We start from the raw sequence: 22,085 nt of genomic DNA, 5'->3' as shown, positions 1-22,085 counted from the left end.
AGCTGCAACCTGCTGGTTTCTGCTTCTATAATCATGTTTGCTCAGTCCTTGTGGCAGGAACCAGAGCCACCTGGAGAAAGGGGGAGAAATCAAGGCTACTTTCTAAAGAAAGTCTTGAAATCTGTAACTCTGTACTGTATAAAAAAGATCCTGAGGATAAAGCGTGGTAGAAGACTTGGCTGAGCCCACACCAGTGCTGAATAAACCTTGCTCTTTGCATCTCACAGGCCTGTTTATCTCTTTCCATTGCCATAATTTTCCATATTTTTTGTAACAAAAGTGTAAATAAATAAAGCATGTTTGCAGTCTCAAAGAATATACTACATAAATACTAACAGAATATACGTCAACAAAGAGAAAACAGATAATCAGGCATATGTGATGGATTCAAAGAAAGGAAAACAAAATACAAAAGAATATAAAAGTAAAATACATAGAAACTGATGTGGATAATACAAAATATAAATAATACCATGGATTTAGACAAAATTTTATGAGTATGTTGAATATAAATGGACACAATACTCTGATTTTTTTAAATTTTCATATGCTTTATTTAACAGACCTATTATTTGATTTATTATTTATTTATTTATTTATTTATTTATTTATTTATTTATTTATTTATTTTTATTGGTTGTTCACAACATTACAAAGCTCTTGACATATCATATTTCATACATTAGATTGAAGTGGGTTATGAACTCCCAATATTACCCCAAATGCAGATTGCAGAATCACGTCGGTTACACATCCACAATTTTACAAAATGCCATATTAGTAATTGTTGTATTCTGCTACCTTTCCTATCCCCTACTATCCCCCTCCCCTTCCCTCACATCTTCTCTCTCTACCCCATCTACTGTAATTCATTTTTCTCCTTGTTTATTTTCCCATTCCCCTCACAACCTCTTATATGTAATTTTGTATAGCAATGAGGGTCTCCCTTCATTTCCATGCAATTTCCCTTTTCTCTCCCTTTCCCTCCCATCTCATGTCTCTGTTTAAAGTTAATCTTTTCTTCCTGCTCTTCCTCCCTACTCTGTTCATAGTTGCTCTCATTATATCAAAGAAGACATTTGGTATTTGTGTTTTAGGGATTGGCTAGCTTCACTAAGCATAATCTGCTCTAGTGCCATCCATTTCCCTGCAAATTCCATGATTTTGTCATTTTTTAGTGCTGCAATACTCTGATTTTAATAAAATGCTACTATAGAAAGAAACATTAATGATCAGAAGACACAGTCTCTATATAAAAAGATGAAGATTTATTGATATTTAAGGATAGAAATTATATACAATATAAATGTAAGTGTAACATTGATAAGGCTGTGGTGACGGACAAAAGGCACTAAACTGATAAAGAAGGACATTCCATGTTTTAGGGACTCCAGCTGAACCTACATTAGGCCTTTCAATGACCACAGACCACTGATGGACCACTGGTAGTTTTATTTCTTATTTTCCTATTTGTTCCAAATCCAGCAGTCTTTTCTTCTGCAATATTTGATTTACTGCTAAACCCCTATTTTTTTAATTTCATCTCTAAAAGACAAATTTGGGGCTTTTACAATTTCTTCTTTCACTAACTATGAACCTATGGGGTTTAGTCCTAAAAAACTATCTTTTTTCTGTACTGATATGTTTAACTCCAGTAAACATTGTTTCTAGTTTAAATAATAAACTCTTGTTTAAATTTTCAGTTGAGTTTTGTTCTTTGTTTCATCCTCACATGAAGATCCTTCAACTTGGATTACTTCCTTCCTGCTTGAAGGACAGCAGTTTGTTTGTCTGGGTGACAAACGCTATGTTGACTGTACATTTGCTTGCTTAGGAATGTGCTTCCTTGCTTCTTTGAGAGATAGTTTTCATTTATTTTTTTATCTAATATCCAATTCACTAACTCTTTTCTCTAATCAATTTACTGTAAAATGAGTTCTCTGAGTTCATTGATGTTTGTTATATTTATTTTCATTTTTAAAAGTTCTATTTGGATAGCTTATTATTTTTTTATTCAACTTTTATAATTGCACATTCCCACACTATTTTCCAACTCATTAACCTGTCTTTAACCATAAAAATGTAGATTTTTAAAAAAACTGAGCTTAGGCTTTCAATGTTTCATTTTACTTTAAAAGCTCTATAGCATGCAGATAGTATTTATAAAATTATATTGTTTTGGAAGCACTTTCAAGTTTTTAGTTTTATGTTACTGATCTCATAAATTTTCATTCTGTACTGACTTTTGATATTCATTTTGTTTATTTATTTTTTGACTGACACATAATATATGCACATATTTATGAGGTACAATGTGATGCTTTGATTATGTAAAGTTTTCTTCTGAAAATGTCCACATCTATTTAAATGCACAGATTGATGCCTGCTTTTTTTTTTCCTTCAGTCACCTCCAACTCCACGGCTCTTCTTTGCTCTTTATGTCCAGCAACCTTGAAATTCTACTGACAAATCATTGGTTCAATGTCCTCAAGGTCTAGGAGGCAGGTGACTTCCTCCAAAGAGGATCATATTTTCCTTCAGCCAAATGCCTGGAGGACTTCAAGATCAAGTTCTTAATTTGGTGTCTGTGGTAGCAGTGTAAGTGAGGCCAATCCATGGCTGGAGCTGTGCAGGTGTCTTCCTCCTCCATCCTGTTCTCTCCCATCTCCATTTTCATTTGCTTTTACTTAAACCAAGGTAATATCCTCTTCTCACTTTGCTGGGGTTTAAAGCAGTCAGAAGAAAACTTAATTCTGCTTCTTTCTTATCTCACCTGGCTGTTCAAAGTGTTGTGGGTGTTTCCTTCACATTTTGAGTAGTTTCTAGGTCTTGACTGTCTTGCTGCCCTATGAAGCCAACGGTGGTTGCTCATATGCAGACATATTGGAAATGTCCCCCTGGAAGAAAAGCAGCCTCTAGAGTAGTTTTGTTTTTTTCCTTTCCTTTTTACTTCTCTAAGATCACGTTTTCATTCACACCACAAACAAATATCAACTCAAATTGATATTAAAGACGTAAACAAAAATCCTGGATATTTAAAACTCCTAGTGGGGGGAAACTTAGAGGGAAGGTTGAACTACGTTGGTGTGGGCAATCATCTCTTGGATACAACCCCAAAAGCATGAGCAACAAAAGCAAAAATACACAAAAGGGGTTAAATTGAACTAAAAAGCAGCCGCATGGCAAAGGAAACAATCGACAGAGTGAAAACCCCACAGATTGGGAGAAAATGTTCGCAAATCATGCATCTGATAATAAGCTCATATCAAAAATATCTAAGGAAGTCAAACAACTTAATAGTAAGAAAAAACAACCAATTTTTAAAATGTCCCTGGATACACATTTCATAAAAGAAGACATAAATGTCCAATAAGTATATGAAAAAATGTCCAACATCACTAATCCTCAAAGAAATGGACATTAAAAGCACAATGAGATATCCCCTCAGACCTATTAGAAGGACCGTTGTCAAAAAGATGAGAGATAAGTGTTGGCAAAGATATATAGGAAAGGGAACACTGGTAGACTGTTGATGGTAATTAGTACAGCCACTGTGGGTAACATGATGGCGGTTCCTCAATTAAGAATAGGGGCTGGGGTTGTGGCTTAGTAGTAGAGGGCTTGCCTTGCACATGTGAGGCACTGGGTTTGATCCTCAGCACCACATACAAATAAATAAATAAAGATATTATACAACTTAAAAATATTTTTAAAACATTGTTTTAAAAAATTAAGAATAGCACTACCATCTGATCTAGCAATTCCACTTCTGAGTATATATACAAAGTATTTGAAAGCATCAGTACATAACCTATACTTCCCTGTTCCTTGTAGCATGATCCACAACGGCCGACCTAGGTATCCACGATGGGTGAATGGGTATAAAAAATGTGGATACACACAAAATGGAACACTAGTCTGCCTTCAAAAAGAAGGAAACCTGTCATTTGTGTCAATGCAGATGAAGTTGGAGGACATACGCTAAGTAAACCAGCCAGGCACAGAAAGACAAATACTCCACTATCTCACTTGTAAATGAAATCTAAAATGTTCAACTCATGGCAGTAAAGAACAGAAAGGTGGTTCCAGGAGGCTGGAGGTGGGGAAAGAGAAGATGTGGGTCAAAGGATAAAAGCTTTAGTCAGACATCAGGAATAAGTTTCAGGGGCCTGTTGTTATGTTAGACAACCTGCCATTGCTGTAGGGACATTACCTGAGACAGTCAACTTGTAGAAGGGAAAATGTATTTTAACTCACAATTTCAGAGATTTCAGTCCTTAGTCTCTGTTGCTTTGGACCTGAGATGAGGCAGAATATCATGGCGAAAGGGTGTGGTGGAGGAAATATACTCACCTTAAAGCAGCCAGGGAGCAGAGAGAGAAAGAGGAAAAATATATCCTTTAAAGGCACCCCCTGTGATCCACCTCTCTCCAGTTTCCACCACCTCCCAATAGCACCACCAGCTGGGACCAAGCCTTCAACATTGAGCCTTGGGTTCACTCAAGAACCAAACTATAACAATTGACTAGCATAGTTACTATTGTTAATAATAACATGTTTCAAAAATGCTCAAGAGTTGATTTTTACATGTTCTCATCACAAAAAAAATATGTGAGATGATGATGATGGTTAATTTACTCGGTTTAGTAATTCCACAGTGTATAAATATATGGAAATGTTACATTGTATCACATAAATACATGCAATTAGGATTTGTCATTTAACAAAAGCCTCTTGAACTTAACCCAGGGACAATATGTCAGGAAATAAAAGACTCCAACATTACATATGTTAGAAATGTTTCAACTCAGTGATTCGTTTCCTTCGTAACTGAAAAATATAAAAACGAAACACAAGTAGTTTTTATTTTATATTTGCTATACAGTTGAATGTGTCTAATGAACCGAATAAGTCCCACCAAAATGAATAAGTGGAATCTCTTTGTAAAGAGCATAAGTAAAATTCAACCAGAAATGCAGAAAATGAAAAATAAACCGGGCATTTATCTATGTATTGCCGTAGAGTTTGCTTTGAATTGCTAATAAGGTGGAGATATCTATTTGTATTCATCTGCCTAATCCATCAACATCTGATTATTTGATATAGATTGAGATTAGGTATCCTTCTATACTTCCACCTTAATAGCAGTGTGACATTAACACTATAGTAAGAAAAATGCCAGCCATTTTTAGAGGGAAAGCCTGATTCAGAGAAGTAAGAAAGAAATTAAGCCAGAGAGTCTGCCTGTTTCTCCCCAAGGACATTTTCCAATATAGACCCACAATGAGCAACCCTCACTCTGTTTCTGTTTCTACCTGTACCTCTGCCTCTGCTTCTGCCTCTGTCTCTCCCTCTCTCCGAGACTCGCTGACTGGTGACTAAAACTCTTTCCTCTTTATCTTAGTTCCATATGCAAACTCCACTTTGGAGTAATAGGGACCGTGCCCCTAATTGACTTCTGGCCCATATGACACAGGCCATAGAATGTGAGCCACTCCCAAAACTTTGCTCACAGATTTCTCCTGGGTATTGCTATCTATGCTCTTTTCTCTTTTGCTCCTTTAAACTTGGAGACCTTCAAAGCATGTGTGGAAGAAGACTCCCTTTCACACGAAGTCGGCATCTTGGTTCTGCCACCTCTTGGAAGAGCTTCACCCTTAGTTGAGAAACACCTGTAGGTTTCAGGTGCACATGGCATTCAGCCACTGAAATCTGGGTGCATCCCTTGTGTTTGCTGCTGTCCCCTTTTCTAATACAGTGTTTCAGATTATCCCCATGTTTCTAGAAAAGGAATGGTCAAAATTAGCCCTCTCTCATTGGAAAGATAAAGTTACAGCAGGGCCAACAGGTTAAACAGAGCCTATGTATAAATAATTTAAAGGAGGAAGGTGTAAAAAGTAAGGTCTCCAGACACATAAAAACTCTTTAAAAGGGTGAAATGCAACGAGATCGCATATGTTGTGTGCACTGAGTACATTTCCTAAGACGTTTGTATTGGGGTCCATGGGCCCTAGTCTGGGTAGTCTAAGAAGGACCTTGATTGTGAAAACGGTGTTTCTTGAATAATTTTCTGATTTTGACGGTACAAGGCCCAGCTCTAATGAGGGTAAAGATGCCTTATCTTATACAATTATATTTCTCAGATGCTGGAAGAAATAAATACAAAATTTCAAGATCTGGAAACTAGGTTTATTCTTTTCAGGTGGAAGAATCACACAAGGCTCAGTTTTAGGAGGTAATCAGAAAACCTGAGAAATAGATAATGATTTCTGCTTGATTTGGTTCCTCTGTTTCAACATCTGCTTCTAGCCACACCTTGTCCCCCTGTCTCAGGGGCATAATCATGGCACCAGAAACATTTTCATATTCTTCTTTAGAGAGCTGACGCTTTTCTATGACTTGGGCTTGGTTCTTCATCAACCCAATCTTCACCTTGCAGTGGTGAAGCTCAACATCAAAGCTGAAATGATAATTTCCAGGCTTCCTGCAGTTAAAGATTCCCGACGTCTTGTTCAAGTCCATTTGAGCATTGTACAGGACCTCTGTGAAGACAACAGGTTTGGAAGGTGGAGGGAGCCTTCCACTGAGCTTCACAGTGAAGGCTGACCTCTCTCTGCAGCGGCATTTTACATTGTACCCTTTTGGTCCTGGGTGTCCTGGTATACCCACAATGCCTGGGAAGGACACAGAACCATCTGTGAGAAGCTGATGCCTTCGTGGGAGCATTTACCCTCCCAGGAATGCACTCGGGGTGTCAGGAGTTCACTTGCTGAATTTGAGAGACACTTCTCTCCAGATTCTGTACATATCCCAATATTTCAGAGTTGCAACCCCTGTTGTAGTTTCCACCAATGCTAACAGAGCTCTCAGGGCAAGGTTATAGAGAAAGCAATACTTGCTCCATTTTCCCTAACATTCCTGGATCTCTATGTTTTCCCCTCCCTGGAGCAGACATTCCAAGGGTGCTATGCCATACTGGATGGTACTGAGCACCCCAGCACGATTTTGACTTTGCACAACGTGGCCTGTCCAAAGCTCAGAAACTCAGTTTACTACCCATTAGATCTTCTTTGACTTTCATCTGAGCAAGTCATACATCAGTCAAAATTATTGTACTAGTTTACACCAACCTCCTATGGGGATCAAGTTACTGCCTTGGCTAAGAGAGTGAACTTCAGGCTTATACAAGAAATAAGTAGAGAGGGCTGGGATTGTAGCTCAGTGGTAGAGTGCTTGCCTTGCACACGTGAGGCACTGGATTCCATCCTCAGCACCACATAAAAATAAATAAAGAAAACAAAGACATTGTGTCCATCCACAAGTTAAATATATATATATATATATATATATATGTAGAGGTAATATTTTATCACTTATTAACAGTATTTTTCTACTCAAGTTCCTTAACAATTTTAAAGATCTCTTTCCTCAACTATGCAGCAACCCTTAATAGTACTCTTTTAATTGTTCCTGAATTAGTTAGCATTCCATGTTATATTCGCTGTTGTTATTACTACTATTGGTCTCTAAGTTGGGACTATGATCTTTGTCCCCTAAAAAATCTTAGGAAGATGTGATAATAAAAGAATGATGACATTTTTCTATGATTTCTACTCCTGTGGGTCTGCATTTACTTGATGACACTAACCTTGAATTTAAGAGGTTGAATCTTTTTCTCTGAGGACAAGTGAACCATGGGATCACAAAACCTGAGTCCCTTTGATCCTAGAATAGGGACCCATGGATGCTCAGTGATGATGATAGCTGTATAAGAAACTTTTCAAAATGCATGGGATTGTCTCCGAGGGACCCTTTTGGCAATCTCATTTAGGTGGCAGCAGCAATGCACGAAGCCTCCTCGCTGTACACAGTTCTAGAGCCTCAGCGTGCATCAGAATCACGTGGGGGCTTGCTCCAACACAGGTTGCTCACCAGGGACTTTCTCAGAGGAGACCTGGGGTGGAGACTAAAATTTGATTTTATAAGAGAATTTCAGGTGCTGCTGCTGCTGGTCTGAAGACAACCCTTGGAGAACTGTGTCCCTACCTGGCAAAGGCAAGAAGCACACTAGGAATCTGGTGCAGCCCGTGAGTAGGATCTAGGGTGCATCTAGAACCCAAGGGTATACAGGGCTTACTGGGCACCAGCTCCCCCAATAATGCATGGACTTGGCTCAGACATTACTGTAATCAAATGCACATCTTCTCACAAGCATGCTGTGCTACTCAGCCCTTGGGAGCCCTTTCTCTCCCCTTAACTAGAAAAGCTATCCTGATCCATGCTTCCACCTCTGCAAATATGAATCTTCTTGGTAGCTCCTCTACCTTGACTTACCCTTCTGGAGCAGCATGGCCTTCAATCACCACCTGAGCCTGGAACTGGGCCAGATTCCTTAGTCTTCATAACATCTGTGATTTGAGCTAATGAGCATTGTGCCAAAGAAGCCCTATCTGAAGCTAATGCTGGACCTCAAGTTCTTTCTCTCCATTCTTTCTATTTTTTTACTTGCTACTAATAATCCTATGAAAACCATGACATTTCACCCAAAGGTTGAGAGGGAAGGAAAATTAAGGAACAGAAGAAAAGACTTTCTTACCTGGGGGACCTCGGAAACCAGGGGGCCCTATCAATCCAGGAACCCCTGGATATCCCGGAGGTCCTGGAGGTCCATAGCAGTCGACCTGATCATTGAGGACATTCACCAGGAGAACAGATATGGCCAATCTCCACACATCTAGAACAAGAAGCAAAGAAGAATTATTTACTAACAATCTGTGTGGGTAGAATTAGAGCTGTGTCAATCAAAATAACTTCATACATGTTTGGGTTCAAATGACAGCTGTACCTCTTATCAGTTTATGTTAAACCCTACATTGTAGCTGGCCCTTTTTGTTAACTTCTTTATCATGAACCACCACCCTGGAATTCAGTTATGACTATATTCAAGATTGTTAATCTCTGTTCTTATGCATATCTTTGTCAGATAATAAATACTTAAGAAATAGTGTTGAACTGTCGAGTGAATAATCATTAATACAGGTTACTAGTTATTGCTTATCATGCTCAGAATACAATGCTAGAAACATTATTTCATCGAATTTTTATTAAAGTTTGGTAAGAGATGAGCTCTTAACCTATAGTTAAAGATAAGGAAGCTGAGATCCCCAAGTTTATAGTTATCAATGCCAAACAAGAAAACCAGAAAGAACAAGAGGTAGGATTTGAATCCTAGTCTCAGTCCAGCCATTATTCCAGTGAATTTTAAGTGAATTAATGTGTATACGTGATCCTGCTTCTTGACATCTCAAGATGCTGAGTTAGAGGTTTTTAAAATTTGCTTGTCTTTATTTTGTCCTTTACTTTTTTCAAACAAACCTTGTGTTTAAACAGGGAATATAAAGCAGAGTGGACTATTATTTACTCCCATGTTTTCCTGTTCCCCAGATCAGCAGCCCCCAAAATAATGTGTAGAGAATAATAGGGTTATCAACATTATCCACATTGGAGTTTTCGGTCCCTATTAAGACTGGCCATTTCCAATCCACCTCCTTCCAAGGACTGGAAGATTGGATCACACCCTCCCACCACTTACATCACAACCCTACTGTCCCTACCGGTCATTCTCAGGTAGAAAGGCCGAGTTCTCTTGGTGGGCTTCTTCCAGTACAAAAGGTTCCTGTGTTGCTTAGCTCAGGAGCCTGAGGCTTGGGTCCCTGTGAGGGCTTCCCTGTAGCAAGGACTCTTAAAATGTTCTGCAATCATTTCTTCAATATTGAAATAATTTTGAAGGTCCAACCTGGGTCCACAGCAAGGTTAATGATTAACCCAAAGCAGGACCTTTCCAGAAGGTAACATCTTGATCAACCCCAGACTTTCCATCTGGAATGTCTGTAATGAAAAATAGCTGTGATAGGTAAAACCCAGCCTCCATGGATAGATGATAGCAGTTAGAATCCGTTCAAGAGACCCACTGACAATATATGGTATTCTTGACAGCTGTGGAGAGTGGACTTTATAGTTCTCACCACAAAAATAACCACGAGTGGTGACATAGTTTTTTTTGTTCTGTTTATTTGATGTTATTTTGGTGCTCGAGATGGAACCCAGAGTCTCATACAATGCTACCTCTGCCACTGAGCCATGTTCTCAGCCTCATTGCATTTGTTCACTAGTTATATTTAACCCTCACTCAGTGTATGTTTACTTCAAAACACATTATACACAATAAATACACACAATGTGGACTGTCAAATTTTTTAAAATTAAAATTATAGAATGTGCCTTTCCTTGATTTCCTACTATTTTTTGAGTACTTATTCACTACATCTAAGCTCAGTCCCAGGGCTGTGAAACCATTTCCCTGGATAAGAAATCTTTATAGACAGAAGAACTTCTCTAGGCTCATTGGTAAATCATTGTTGGACAAGCCACCACCATTATTTGAAGGCCAATGTGTGATACATATAAATTGTGTTGTTAAAATAAGAACATCACACAAGAAGAATGTCTTCTCAGCTGTTATTATTCCTCATATGTCATCTCTTTAAGTCCTTATTACATTATTATAAGAAAAACACTACTATGACTTGGTGACCTAAAGCTGGCTGTCCTTGGTTGCAAATCCATTGTGCAGTACAAAACATGACCCTGTTCTCAAGGTCATCATCCACTCATTAGCAGACAAATCCAGAGGCTTAGATCAGTCTCAGGTTCAACCTCGTTGCCAACACGACCCATGGTATTATTATGTCCCTCTCTGTGACATTAGCAGGTGCTGATGCTAGATGCCTACCATCATTAAATTACTGTTTTAAAATAGTGATATTCTAATTCTATAAATTCTTTTCCATGAGTTAGTTGTAACATTTTGATAAAGAGACTTTATGTCTCATCTACTATTATTTCTACCCAGGGGTAAAATTCATACAAGAAACTTAGAACAAATGGTTGTTTTTTCCCTCTCTTATTTGCCAGTTTCATTGATTTCCTTTCATCCTCCAAAGCTCAGATTAATTCAATAAATTCCTAGAAGCATAATTGTTGGATTGCGTAGTTGAGATTATGTTTTGTTTTATAAATGCCAAGCTGCTCCCAAATTAGGTGTCATTGCATTTCACCAGCAATGAATGACAATTATTTTGCTCTGCATCCTTGGCAGAAATTGAACTATTGTTTTATTTTATCTATTCTTTTTTTAAAAAAATATATCTTTATTTATTATTATGTGATGCTGAGGTTTGAACCCAGTGCCTCACATGTGGTAGGCAAGTGCTCTACCCCTGAGCTACAACTCCAGCCCTGATTTTAGCTCTTCTGATAAGTATATAGTCACTGGTAATTTAATTTACAATCCCTTCTGGCCAATGCTGTTGGACATCTCAATATATGATTAGGTACCATCTCCACAACTTCTTTGGTGGGATGTGTATTCAGGTATGTTGCTCATGTTTTCAGGGGGTTGTTTATTTTCTTGTGGCATTATTATTTCCTTGTATATTTTGTCAGACGTGGTTTTGCAATATTTTCTTTCCATCTTTCAAGGGTCAAGGTTCAGTGGACTTTTGATTCTTTAAAAAGCATCATTTATGATTTTGGTATTATATTTTATTTATTTATTTTTTTAAAGAGAGAGTGAGAGAGGAGAGAGAGAGAGAGAGAGAGAGAGAGAGAGAGAGAGAGAGAGAGAAAGAATTTTTAATATTTATTTTTTTAGTTCTCGGCGGACACAACATCTTTGTTGGTATGTGGTGCTGAGGATCGAACCCGGGCCGCACGCATGCCAGGCGAGCACGCTACCGCTTGAGCCACATCCCCAGCCCCTTGGTATTATATTTTAAATTTTGCTACCAAACCAAAGTCACTTAGATTGTCTCCTATATTTTCTTCTAGAATTTTCTAATTGTGTGTTTCTTGTAATGCATTGAAGTAATTTTTTTTGTGAAAAGTGTAGGGTCCGTGTTAGGTTTGTGTTCTACATAAAACACCCAATTATTCTAGCAGTTTGTTGAATTGCCGTAGCTTTGTCAAGGTAAGTTGGCTGTTTTATGTGGATCCATTTCTGCACTCTCTATTCTGTTTTGCGGTATCCATTTCTGCACTCTCTATTCTGTTTTGCGGTATGTGTTTCCTTCTGTAGGTACTTTTCTATGCTCTTTACTGTAGCTTTATATTAAGTCCTAAAATCTGGGAACCTGTGTCCTCCTACTTTGCTCTTCTTCTTAGTGTTGTGTTGATCACTCTAGCTCATTCAAGTTCCCATGTACATTTTAGTTCCATTTGTTAATATCCATAAAATAGTTGCTGATTCATTAGTTATATTTTAAGTTGGTATTGCATTGAATTTATGTATCCAGTTAGAAAAAATTATCTTCACCACATTGAGTCTACCAACCTACAAGCTTAAAATATATCTTTTTAGATTCTTTTATTGGAATTTCATTTTATAGTTTTCCTTGTATACACCACATACAAATTTTGTTAGCTTTGTACTTGAATATCTCATTTTTGGTGCCATCGTTAAATTAAAAAAAAAAATCCACTTCCAATTGTTCTTTGCTGGTACAAAGGAGAGCCATTGACTTTGCATGTTACTCTGTGTCATGCAATCCTTTTGTACTCACTGGTTCCAGAAATTTTGTGGGGGTATTTTTATTTATTTGGGGGGAAACTCCTACATCACTATCAGCGCGTCTGTGAACAAAGGCAATTTTCTTTCTTCCTTCCCAATCTCTATTCCTTTTCTTATTGAACCAGGTAGGCCCTTCTGCACAATGTTGAATAGGACTGGTGAAAAGCAACCTTCTTTCCTGATTGCCAACCCAAGGAAAAGAGCATACTCAGGTTTTCACCAGTGAATCTAAATATTAGCTGTAGCTTTTACCTGCGTAGTTTTTATTATCAAATTGGATCAGCTCCCTACTATTCCTGGTTTTGCTCAGATGCTTTGTTGACCCAGAACGTTGGGAGCAAGGTCCACTGGATGAGCTGGAACAGTGACCACGAAAGGGTCACGGTTCATGTATTAGGAGGCAGAGCCTTGACCACTCACATAAAGGGTGGTCGCTTGTGAATGCCAACTGCTGCAACTTTCCTCTAGTTAAAATTCAACTAGGACACCTCAGGAAAGACCAAGACCACGTATTCAGAGAATTCATTTCAGCAAATCATCCTTCAGCAAATCAAGCTTCAAAATCAAACCAAGTGAGAGAAAGGGACTAAAGAGGTGAGCATCCCACTTTCAGCAGGCTTCTTCCCACGCTGTCTGGATGCCTCAGCAAAGAGGAGGAGCTCTCTCCAGGAGAGCTGCCGGTAAGTGCGCTCACCACTCCTAATTATGATAATGAGATATTACAATTCATTACTGCTTTGCATTGCCCAATCTCTTGCTTTCCATGCAAAAATATTTTTTCACTGAATTAAATCTGGGAGATCAGATGCCCATAACTCTGTCAAAGGTGCAGGTTTTCTTTCTGCCTTAGCCTTGGTGAAAATGGGTAAAAATGAAACTCATTATTTAATTAACTCTCAAATTAATATGGAGGAATTATGTCAGGCCCATGATGAAACCATCCTATATGCATGGTTTTGGAATATATGTTCAACGTTCATACTTGATGCTCATACTCAAAACCAGGAGCATAATGCTCAGGTAGCACTTGGAAAACTGTTTACCTTCTCTATGTTCATCAATTCTGTCCAGATTTTTCATCTCTGTCCAGCTGAGTGTTCCTGTGCCTCATCCTGCGTGGGATGGTCTGTTCGTTTATTTCTCCATTAAATAATTGCCACGTCTCCCTCACACACATCTTATCACCACCTTGCACCTGTTCTCTCTTTTACTACCCTCATTATTTTACTGACTGTGATAAGATATTACAGTTCATTATTCATTACATTTATTTACCGTCACAATGATCCCTTCCACACCATGATTCGGACCAAAGCAAGTCACATAAGTAACCTCCAAGTTGAGGGACAGAGAAGGACTCTTATCAAGATGAGGCTATGGAATGAGTGTGGATGGAAGGAAGGGTGGAGAACTGCAGTCAAGAATTCCCTCTGCCACAGAGAATTAGCAGGCTCTGGCAGGACAGCACCCAAATGAAAATGCCCTCTACTGTTTAATTAATCAGTAGAAACAATACAGAAGTAAATAAATGCATATTCTTTCAAAGATGTCGGGGAAGTTTTCTTAGAATGAGTGACATTGAAACAGGATTCGACAAAATAAAAACTTTTTTTTTTTTTTTTGGATCAGGGAGCTGTGAAGTCAAGGTGTAGGGGAGGTATACAGATAATTCTCTTCTGTAGTGTTTCCAGAAACCCTAAAGCCCTATATATCTTATCATTATGGCCAACACCAATTATTAAAACGTGGCGGCCAGAAATGATTTCCTGACTAACAGAAGCAGGAATTGGAACAATCAACATTGGATTCCTATAGGAAAGATCAGGCTTGTCTGTGCGCCATCTAGAGGGCATCTGGAGCGGGTGCGGCAGCCTAGGATGATGCCCAGCGTTGATGTCATAGGAAGGAGCACATGGGATTGGGAGAGCTTGTGTCTTTGACAGTATCAGGAACACAGTCTCTCAAGAACAATGGCATTTTCCACCAATCTGTGTGAACTTTTTCCTGTAATCCTCTGCTCTAGGCTTCTGGATTTTGGTCATGGCCCTCACAGCTGCCCTGGCTGATTTCAACAATAAAGGAAACTCTGAACCCTGTGAACCTCAAGGTCCCCCAGGCCCTCCAGGCAGTCCAGGCTTTCCAGGCCCTCCAGGACCACCTGGTCCAAGAGGTGAGCTTATTTCCCTGTGACTCCCTTCCCCTTTGGTTGTAATGTTTGTTGACCCATATGAGTTTCCCAGTGAGGCTGGCAATCAATATTGTTGAAGCAGGTTGTTTCTTTTCAATGACTCTGGGCTGTTCCTCAACTCTTGATTGTCCATCAGAATGTCAAAACCTCAGCCTGTAGCTACGGAATCAGAAGTTCGGGAATAGATGCAAATAGTCTAAAAGCTTCAGAGGTTCCTCCCAGGATATTTGATGTACCACTGGGTCAGAGACCCCGACTATAGCTCCGGTTGGTCTCCACACATGACATGGTAGGGTATTTTGGTTTGATTTTTCTTTGCCATGACCAAAGACCCCAACAAGAACAATTTATATGAAGAAAATTTTATTTCAGCTCATAGTTTCAAAGGTCTCAGTCCATAGATGTCCAACTCCATAGCTCTGAACCTGAAGGAAGGCAGAATATCATGATGAAGGATGCGGCAGAGGATAGCAGCATAGGACATGGCAACAGGAAGGGGAGAGAGAGAGAGAGAGAGAGAGAGAGAGAGAGAGAGAGAGAGAGCGAGCTCTGCTCTCCAGGGACAAAATATAAATTCCAAAGTCACACCCGCAGTGTGACTACCACCTCCAGCCACCTACCTGCCTACTGTTACAGCCCCGTAATCCATGTCACTGGATTAATGCACTGATTGGGTTAAGCCTCTCATAACCCAATCATTTAATCTCTAAACTTCTTGCATTGTCTCACACATGAGCTCTGGGGAGGCCACCTCATATCTTAAGCATAAAAAAGGAGAAAGAACAAAAGCATGCATTAGCTGGATGCAGTGGTGCACACCTGTAATCCCAGCAGCCTGGGAGGATGAGGCAGGAGGATCACAAGTTCAAAGCCAGCCTCAGCAATTTAGCAAGACCCTATCTCAAAATAAAATATAAAAAGGGCTGGGGGTATTGCTCAGTGTTTAAATGCCCTGAGTTCATTCCTGGTAACCCACCAAAATGCATTAAGTTCGCTCGGTATATAAAAACTTGGAAGAAGTGCAAGGAGCCTGCATTCACCCTAAACCTCCCCATTCTGCTGAAAAGCAAGTCGGGCAGGAAGAGGTTGCTTGCACTTTAAAAAGTCCAAGATAGGGACTCTACTTGCAGATTGACATTTATAGTAGGTTAAAATTTCTGCTTTGTAAAGGAAAAATCACGCAAATATAGACATTGTGAATATTTCAATCAGCTACACAGTCAACTCTGTAACAAGAGGTGCTTGCCAGCTAGAGAACTGTGATGGTGAAGCTGGAGCTTAGTGAGAATTCACAAACCCACATTGTATCGCTGAGCTAGAGAACCAGTGTGTATCACTAGTTAATGTTTAAACTGGAATTGGCAAAATGAAATAAATTCCAAATTGAGATCAAATTGATTCCCATGGTAGAAAAAAAAATCTTACAATTGCACACATGTGCACACACACACACACACACACACACACACACACAGGTGCATGCAGCCACATCACCTACATGCAATCATGACATGAAAAATAACTCACTGTAAGCGTTTAAAGGCAAAATCTACATTGCTAACTTAGAAGGAATGGTATCAGGTTGGGCCCAATAAATTTACAGAGTGTATCATAGAAAACATGCATGTATACTTGCTTTGTTTATCAATTTTAAGTTCAATCATGTATTGAGGGAAATAACTTTACGTTCTTTTTTTATACCGGGACTGAAAGGGGCACTTCACCACTGAGCTACATCCCCAGTCCTTTTTATTTTTTATTTTGAGACAGGTCTCACTAAATTGCTGAGGGTCTTGCTAAGTTGCCAAGGATGTCCTTGAACTTGTGATCCTCCTGCCTCAGCTTCCTGAGTTACTAGAATTGCAGGCATGTGCCACAGCACCCAGTCATAACTATATACTCTTACAAAATACTATTGATTGCCTAATTGATTGCAATCACATAATTAACTTGATAAACCAAGATAACTTGGAAAAATTAGCTTTAAAAAACCCTTTGAATAACACTCTTATGGACAAACTCTTACAAATATTGTTATTGTAATGCTCATTGTAGCTGCACATATTTTACATTAGAGTCATAATGATTCCTAAAACATCAGAGGCAGGATGGGGCATGGAAAGACCAATTGTTTGGGATTCAGGAGATTTCCATTTGACTCTGAGCACTATCTCTGAAAACTGAACAACTTGAGGGACAAGTTGACCCTGGGGGCAGCAGTTTGTGTCAGACTGGCTCATTTACATCACTAACCGTGCAGGTATCCACAGATAGAGATGTACAAGAAACTGTATATACATCAGTGAGGTTTGGGAGTCACCCAGGACTATGGCATTCCTGAGTTTCTGTGCCATTGACCTGTGGCTTTTAACCATGGCACAATATAATTTCTTCTCTGCATCAATTCCCAAAGAAAGTGATTTTTAGTTATAAGGTTTGTAGTAAAGAAAATATGTGTTTCTGCCTGAAAGATATGTTAGATATAATTCAAAGATTTATTCCTTCAGAAAACATATCTTGAGTGTTACCTACAAGCTGGATACTTTAATAAGGTATAGCCCTAGTTCAGGCACAGGCATTGAGGAGGGATTGCAATTCAGTGTGCTAAAAGCCATGATCAACATAAACACAGGGTGTCACTGCTCTAGAGCGTGGAGGACAGGATGTTTCTAAATCTGTGGTAGGAAGGAAAACTTCCAGTTAAGGGTTTAAGTTCAATCTTAAGGATAAGTAGGATGGAACGAAAATTGGTGGATGAGAGACAGAGAAATATATTGATCATCAAGGGCACAAGTTCAAAACTGCCTCTTCCCTCTATCTGCACGTCTTGGACTACAGGACTTCCAGGTTTACCAGGAATGCATGGATTACAAGGTCTTCCTGGAGACGTTGAGAAGTGTCCATCGCCACCAAAATCTGCCTTTGCTGTGAAGCTGAGTGAGCATCCCCCAGAGCCCTTCCAGCCCATTATATTCAAAGAGTCTCTGTACAATCAGGAAGGCCACTATAACATGACCACAGGACAGTTCAGCTGCATCAACCCTGGTGTGTACAATTTTGGCTTTGACATCGGACTGTTTCAGAGTTCTGTGAAGATAAGTCTCATGAGGAATGGTATCCAGATCAGAGAGAAACAAGCCCAAGCCAATGACGGCTACAGATATGCAACGGGGACTGTCATTGTGGCCCTGGAGAAGGGGGACAAAGTCTGGCTGGAATCCAAGCTGAGTGGAACAGAATCTGAAAAAGGAATCACTCAGATGGTGTTCTTTGGGTATTTGCTTTATGGAAATTAAGTTGGCTTGAGCTCCTCCATCCCTCTTGTCAGTCCCATTTCACACGTTGCTCATCATGGAATGAGGGAAAGTCTATAAAAACCCAGAAGAGTTCTCAGTTGAAAAAATTAAATTTAACACGCATCCAAGAAATATGGAAATGATAAATATAGTTTGCAAATAGCATGATCCCCACCACTGTAGCAGACCCTGATGGGGTGGGGGGGTCTTTCAAGAAGTCAGAGAAAAGGATGTAGGAGCCCAGTGAATGTGATTATGGGGAAGAAGTTCCCACTGAATCTTCCAGAAGCAAGAGCCTTGCTCTGTCCCAGCTCCTTGCTCGCCCCAGGTTTACTAAGGATTAGCCAGTGAAATGAGTTTCCCTGCAGACCTGGGAAAGTCCTTTGAACTCTAACGAAAATGTGAACGCTTAACATCAGTTCCTTCCCTGGGAGGATATTTTGATGGATGGATGGGAAGAGGACTGTGAGTATGGTTAGAGGAGGGTGTGTACCATTGCTTACTATCAAGGACTGGATTGTGCACCCCCCTCCAAATCCCTATGCAGAAGCCCCGGCCCCTAAGGCTAACTCTATCTGGATGTAAGGTCTCGGGAAGATTAAGGTTAAATGAGGTCATAAGAACGAAGCCCTGTGTTAGTCAGCTTTTCATTATCGAGATCTAAACACCCAACAAGAACAACTCAGAGGAGGGATGATTTATCTAGGCTCGTGGTTTCAGAGGATTTAGTCGGTGGTTACTGACTCTGAGGCAGACACATCATGGAAGAACATAGAGCAGAGAAAGCTGTCAGCTCACCGCAGCTGGGAAACAGAGAGACAAAGAAAGGGACTGGGAAGAAGATAAACCCCTACCCCCACCACCCCAGTGATCTGCTTCCTCAACTAGACCCCACCTCCCCGTAGTCCATTCAGCTGTCCGTGTTGGCCCCTGACATCAGTTCTCACAACCCTGTCATTGTCTAAAGGCCCCAGCTCTGGACCTTGCTGTGTTCAAGGCCAGGCTTCCAATGCATGAGCTTATGGGGACAGGCCAGATTCAAAGTGGCCTTATAAAAAGAAGACTTGGGCGGACACAACAAGAAGGAAGCCATCATCAAGCCAGGAGGAAAGACTTCCCCAAGAACCAAATTGATCAGCACCTGAATCTTGGGCTTCCCAGCCTCCAAAATTATAATAAATTTCTGTTGTGTCAACCACCCAGTTGATATGATATTTTGTGATGGCCATAGCCAACCAAGACAGCCTTCAAACCTTGCCAATGACGTAGCTGGTTTCCATTTTACCACTATTCCTTGCTTTTTTACTGAGACCACTTCAACTTAGTTTGGGGTAGCATTGAACCCAATTAAAATACCCAGCCCCCCACCTCAGCCCCATTCTCTCCTGGGGACAGGGGCAGCCATGTGGCACCCTGCTGACAACAAAGGCTATGGGGAAGTCTCATCCAACGGGGGACTCAGTTGGGCTGATTCTTTGACTCTCAGCTTCGTCCTTTGTCCTTCCCTGGTCTGCAGATGATAACAACAGGAGTGGCACCAATCATGTCTTGATTATGAGAACTAAAGCCCAATGCTAAAGAGCTTTATTTTTAAACCATGAGTCATGAAAGCCGCACATAAATATCAGTACAATATAAAGAATAAAATTAACATCTGTTTATCTAACATTCAGATCAGTTGGCTGAAATTTCATTATATACCCAAAGTATCTATGTCCCCCACCTGAAAGATGATTGGGCATGAGCACATAGAGACAACCTGGCTTTTTAATGACCTCTTTGAACAGCTGTTCCAGCCCCGGATTTCCACCTTCAGACATGATTTTGGTTAGTTTTCCACTATTATGGAAAAATGCTGGAGCTAATTGCCTTAAAAGGAACAAAAGGATTTTTTTTTTTTTTTTGGCTCATGGTTTCAGAGGTTCAGTCCACAGTTGGGTGGCTCTGGGCCTGAGGCAGAACATAATGGTGGGGAACACAAGGTGGACCAAAGCCGATTCCTTTTTGGTGGCCAGGAAACAAAGAGACAGGGAGGGACCAGAGTTCCATATCCCCTTCTAAGGCACAGCCCCATGGCCTCACCCTTTCCACTAGGCCCCATATTCTGAAGGTTTCATACCTCCCAATAGCACTGCAGGCTGGCAACCAAACATTTAGTACATTGGCTTGTTCTCCCCTGCTCTCCAAGGCTCATGTCTATCTCATAATGAAAAATGTATTTAATCCATCTCCAAGAGACCCCCAAACCTTAACCATTCCAGCAATGCTCCCAGGTCCATATCTAAAATCTTCTCTGAGTCTCAAAGCAAACTCTTAGCTGTCAGCCTCTGTGAAAATCACGTTTATCTAATATTCAAACAGCAGGTTATATACTTCCAGATACAATGGTACATTCCCACTTCAAGTGGGAATAATAGGAAAATAACGAGGAACTGGATCAAAGCAAGATTGAAAGCCAGCAGGTCATACATTAAATTCTGTAGTCCCCTATCCAGCATGGGGTGGAGGGTGGGTACCTGATGGCAGGATGTGGGCCCAGGGAATGAACAGCTCCCTATGGTTTTGATTTAACTCTTCCCATATTTTACTTATTTATTGTTTTTATGCAGTGCTGAGGATCAAACCCCTCGCCTCATACGTGCTAGATGAGTGCTCTACCACTGAGCCATGGCCCCAGCCCCAACCTCACAACTCTTACGTTCAGCATGTCTGCAACTCCAGCACCACACGTATGACCCCAGGCCCCACCCGTGAGAGCTGAGCCACAGCCTGCATAGACCATGGCTATAGCAGGCTGTGAGTGCCTTTCTGCCTGTAGCTGGGACATGAATCTCAGGGAAACAACTCTCCAGGTGGCCCTGGGGCAGCACAGTTCTTTGGGGCTCTCTTCCCCAAAGAAACTCTGTGAAACAAGTTGACACCTTTCTACTATGAGGCTGGGATGGGTGAGGTCCTGCTGGTTCCTGAGATGCCTTCGAGGCGTCTTTCTTACCGTCCTGGTGTAAAGTACTTGGCTTCTTCTAATGGTGCCAATCCCTTTAGCAACTGCACCCTCCTTGGCAGCACCTTTAATTGTGCTCCTTTTTCAGCCAACTGCAGATTTTCCATATTTTTTTCACTCTGTTTCTTTTTGCTCCTGATTTTCATAATAAATTTGGCTGAAATCATCCAGTCATACCCATGCTGCTGCTAAATGCTCTGCTGCCTTGAAATTTCCTCTGCCAGACAGACAGTCCTCCCACATAGTAACAGGGCATGAGTGTAATGCAGCCAAATTATTTTAAACAGTATAAAAATGACAGCATGGTGTCCGATTCCCAGTGGCGTCCTTATTACCATCTGAAACCTCATGAACAGAATTTTTACTGTCTGCATTTCTATCAGGATCTGGTCTTCTGATCTCTCACCAGAATTTCCCATTAAGTCCTATTTATAACATTCTAGGTTTTCTCTAGTCTGCGCTTCCAGATTTTTCAAAACTCCTCCCATATAACTAGTTCCAAAGGCTCCTCCACATACTTCAGGCATCATCACACCAACAACCCAATTCTTGGTGCCAATTTTCTGTGTTAGTCAGCTTTCCATTACTGTAACAAAATACCTGAGATAATCAACTTAAAAGAGAAAAGTTTTGGGGGGCTTACAGTTTGGGAGGCTTTAGTCCATAGTTAGTTAGTTGACCTATTGTTTTGGGACTATGTTGAGGCAGTGCATCATGGTAGGAGTACATGGTGGAGCAGAGCTGCTTACCTCACGGCAGCTGAGAAGCAAGGAGGGAGACAGAGGAGAAGCCAGGGTCCCAATACCTTCTTCAAGGGCACACTTGAAATTGCATAACTATTCCACTAGGGCACACCCCCTAAGTGTTTCACCACCTACCTCAGCACCTTGAATTGGGACTAAGCCTCCCACACATGGACTTTTGGGGGACATTGAAAATCCAAACTATAGCAGTCTCCCTGAGAAATAACTT

The 22,085-nt window shown here is 40.4% G+C and overlaps 2 protein-coding genes across 2 annotated transcripts; one reads left to right on the top strand and one right to left on the bottom strand.

Moving 5' to 3' along the window:
- Positions 1-6,228: 6,228 nt before the first annotated feature.
- LOC308658301 (hibernation-associated plasma protein HP-20-like) lies at positions 6,229-9,621 on the bottom strand (the record flags this gene model as incomplete). Its single annotated transcript, XM_081310862.1, has 3 exons — positions 6,229-6,674; positions 8,597-8,734; positions 9,615-9,621. The coding sequence occupies 3 exons, from the start codon at positions 9,619-9,621 to the stop codon at positions 6,229-6,231; spliced, it is 591 nt and encodes a 196-aa protein (XP_081166988.1).
- A 3,644-nt stretch (positions 9,622-13,265) lies between these two features.
- Positions 13,266-18,112, top strand: LOC308658560 (hibernation-associated plasma protein HP-25-like; the record flags this gene model as incomplete). The annotated part of the gene is made up of 3 exons (XM_081311321.1): positions 13,266-13,308; positions 14,652-14,798; positions 17,655-18,112. 3 exons carry the CDS (start codon positions 13,266-13,268, stop codon positions 18,110-18,112), a joined length of 648 nt encoding a protein of 215 aa, XP_081167447.1.
- Positions 18,113-22,085: the final 3,973 nt, after the last annotated feature.

The sequence above is a fragment of the Spermophilus citellus genome (assembly GCF_964194105.1).
Source record: "Spermophilus citellus genome assembly, chromosome: 10".
In the NCBI taxonomy this organism is placed as follows: domain Eukaryota; kingdom Metazoa; phylum Chordata; class Mammalia; order Rodentia; family Sciuridae; genus Spermophilus; species Spermophilus citellus.
The sequence above is the reverse complement of the archived record's forward strand: the minus strand, read 5'-3'. Positions and strand labels throughout refer to the sequence as shown.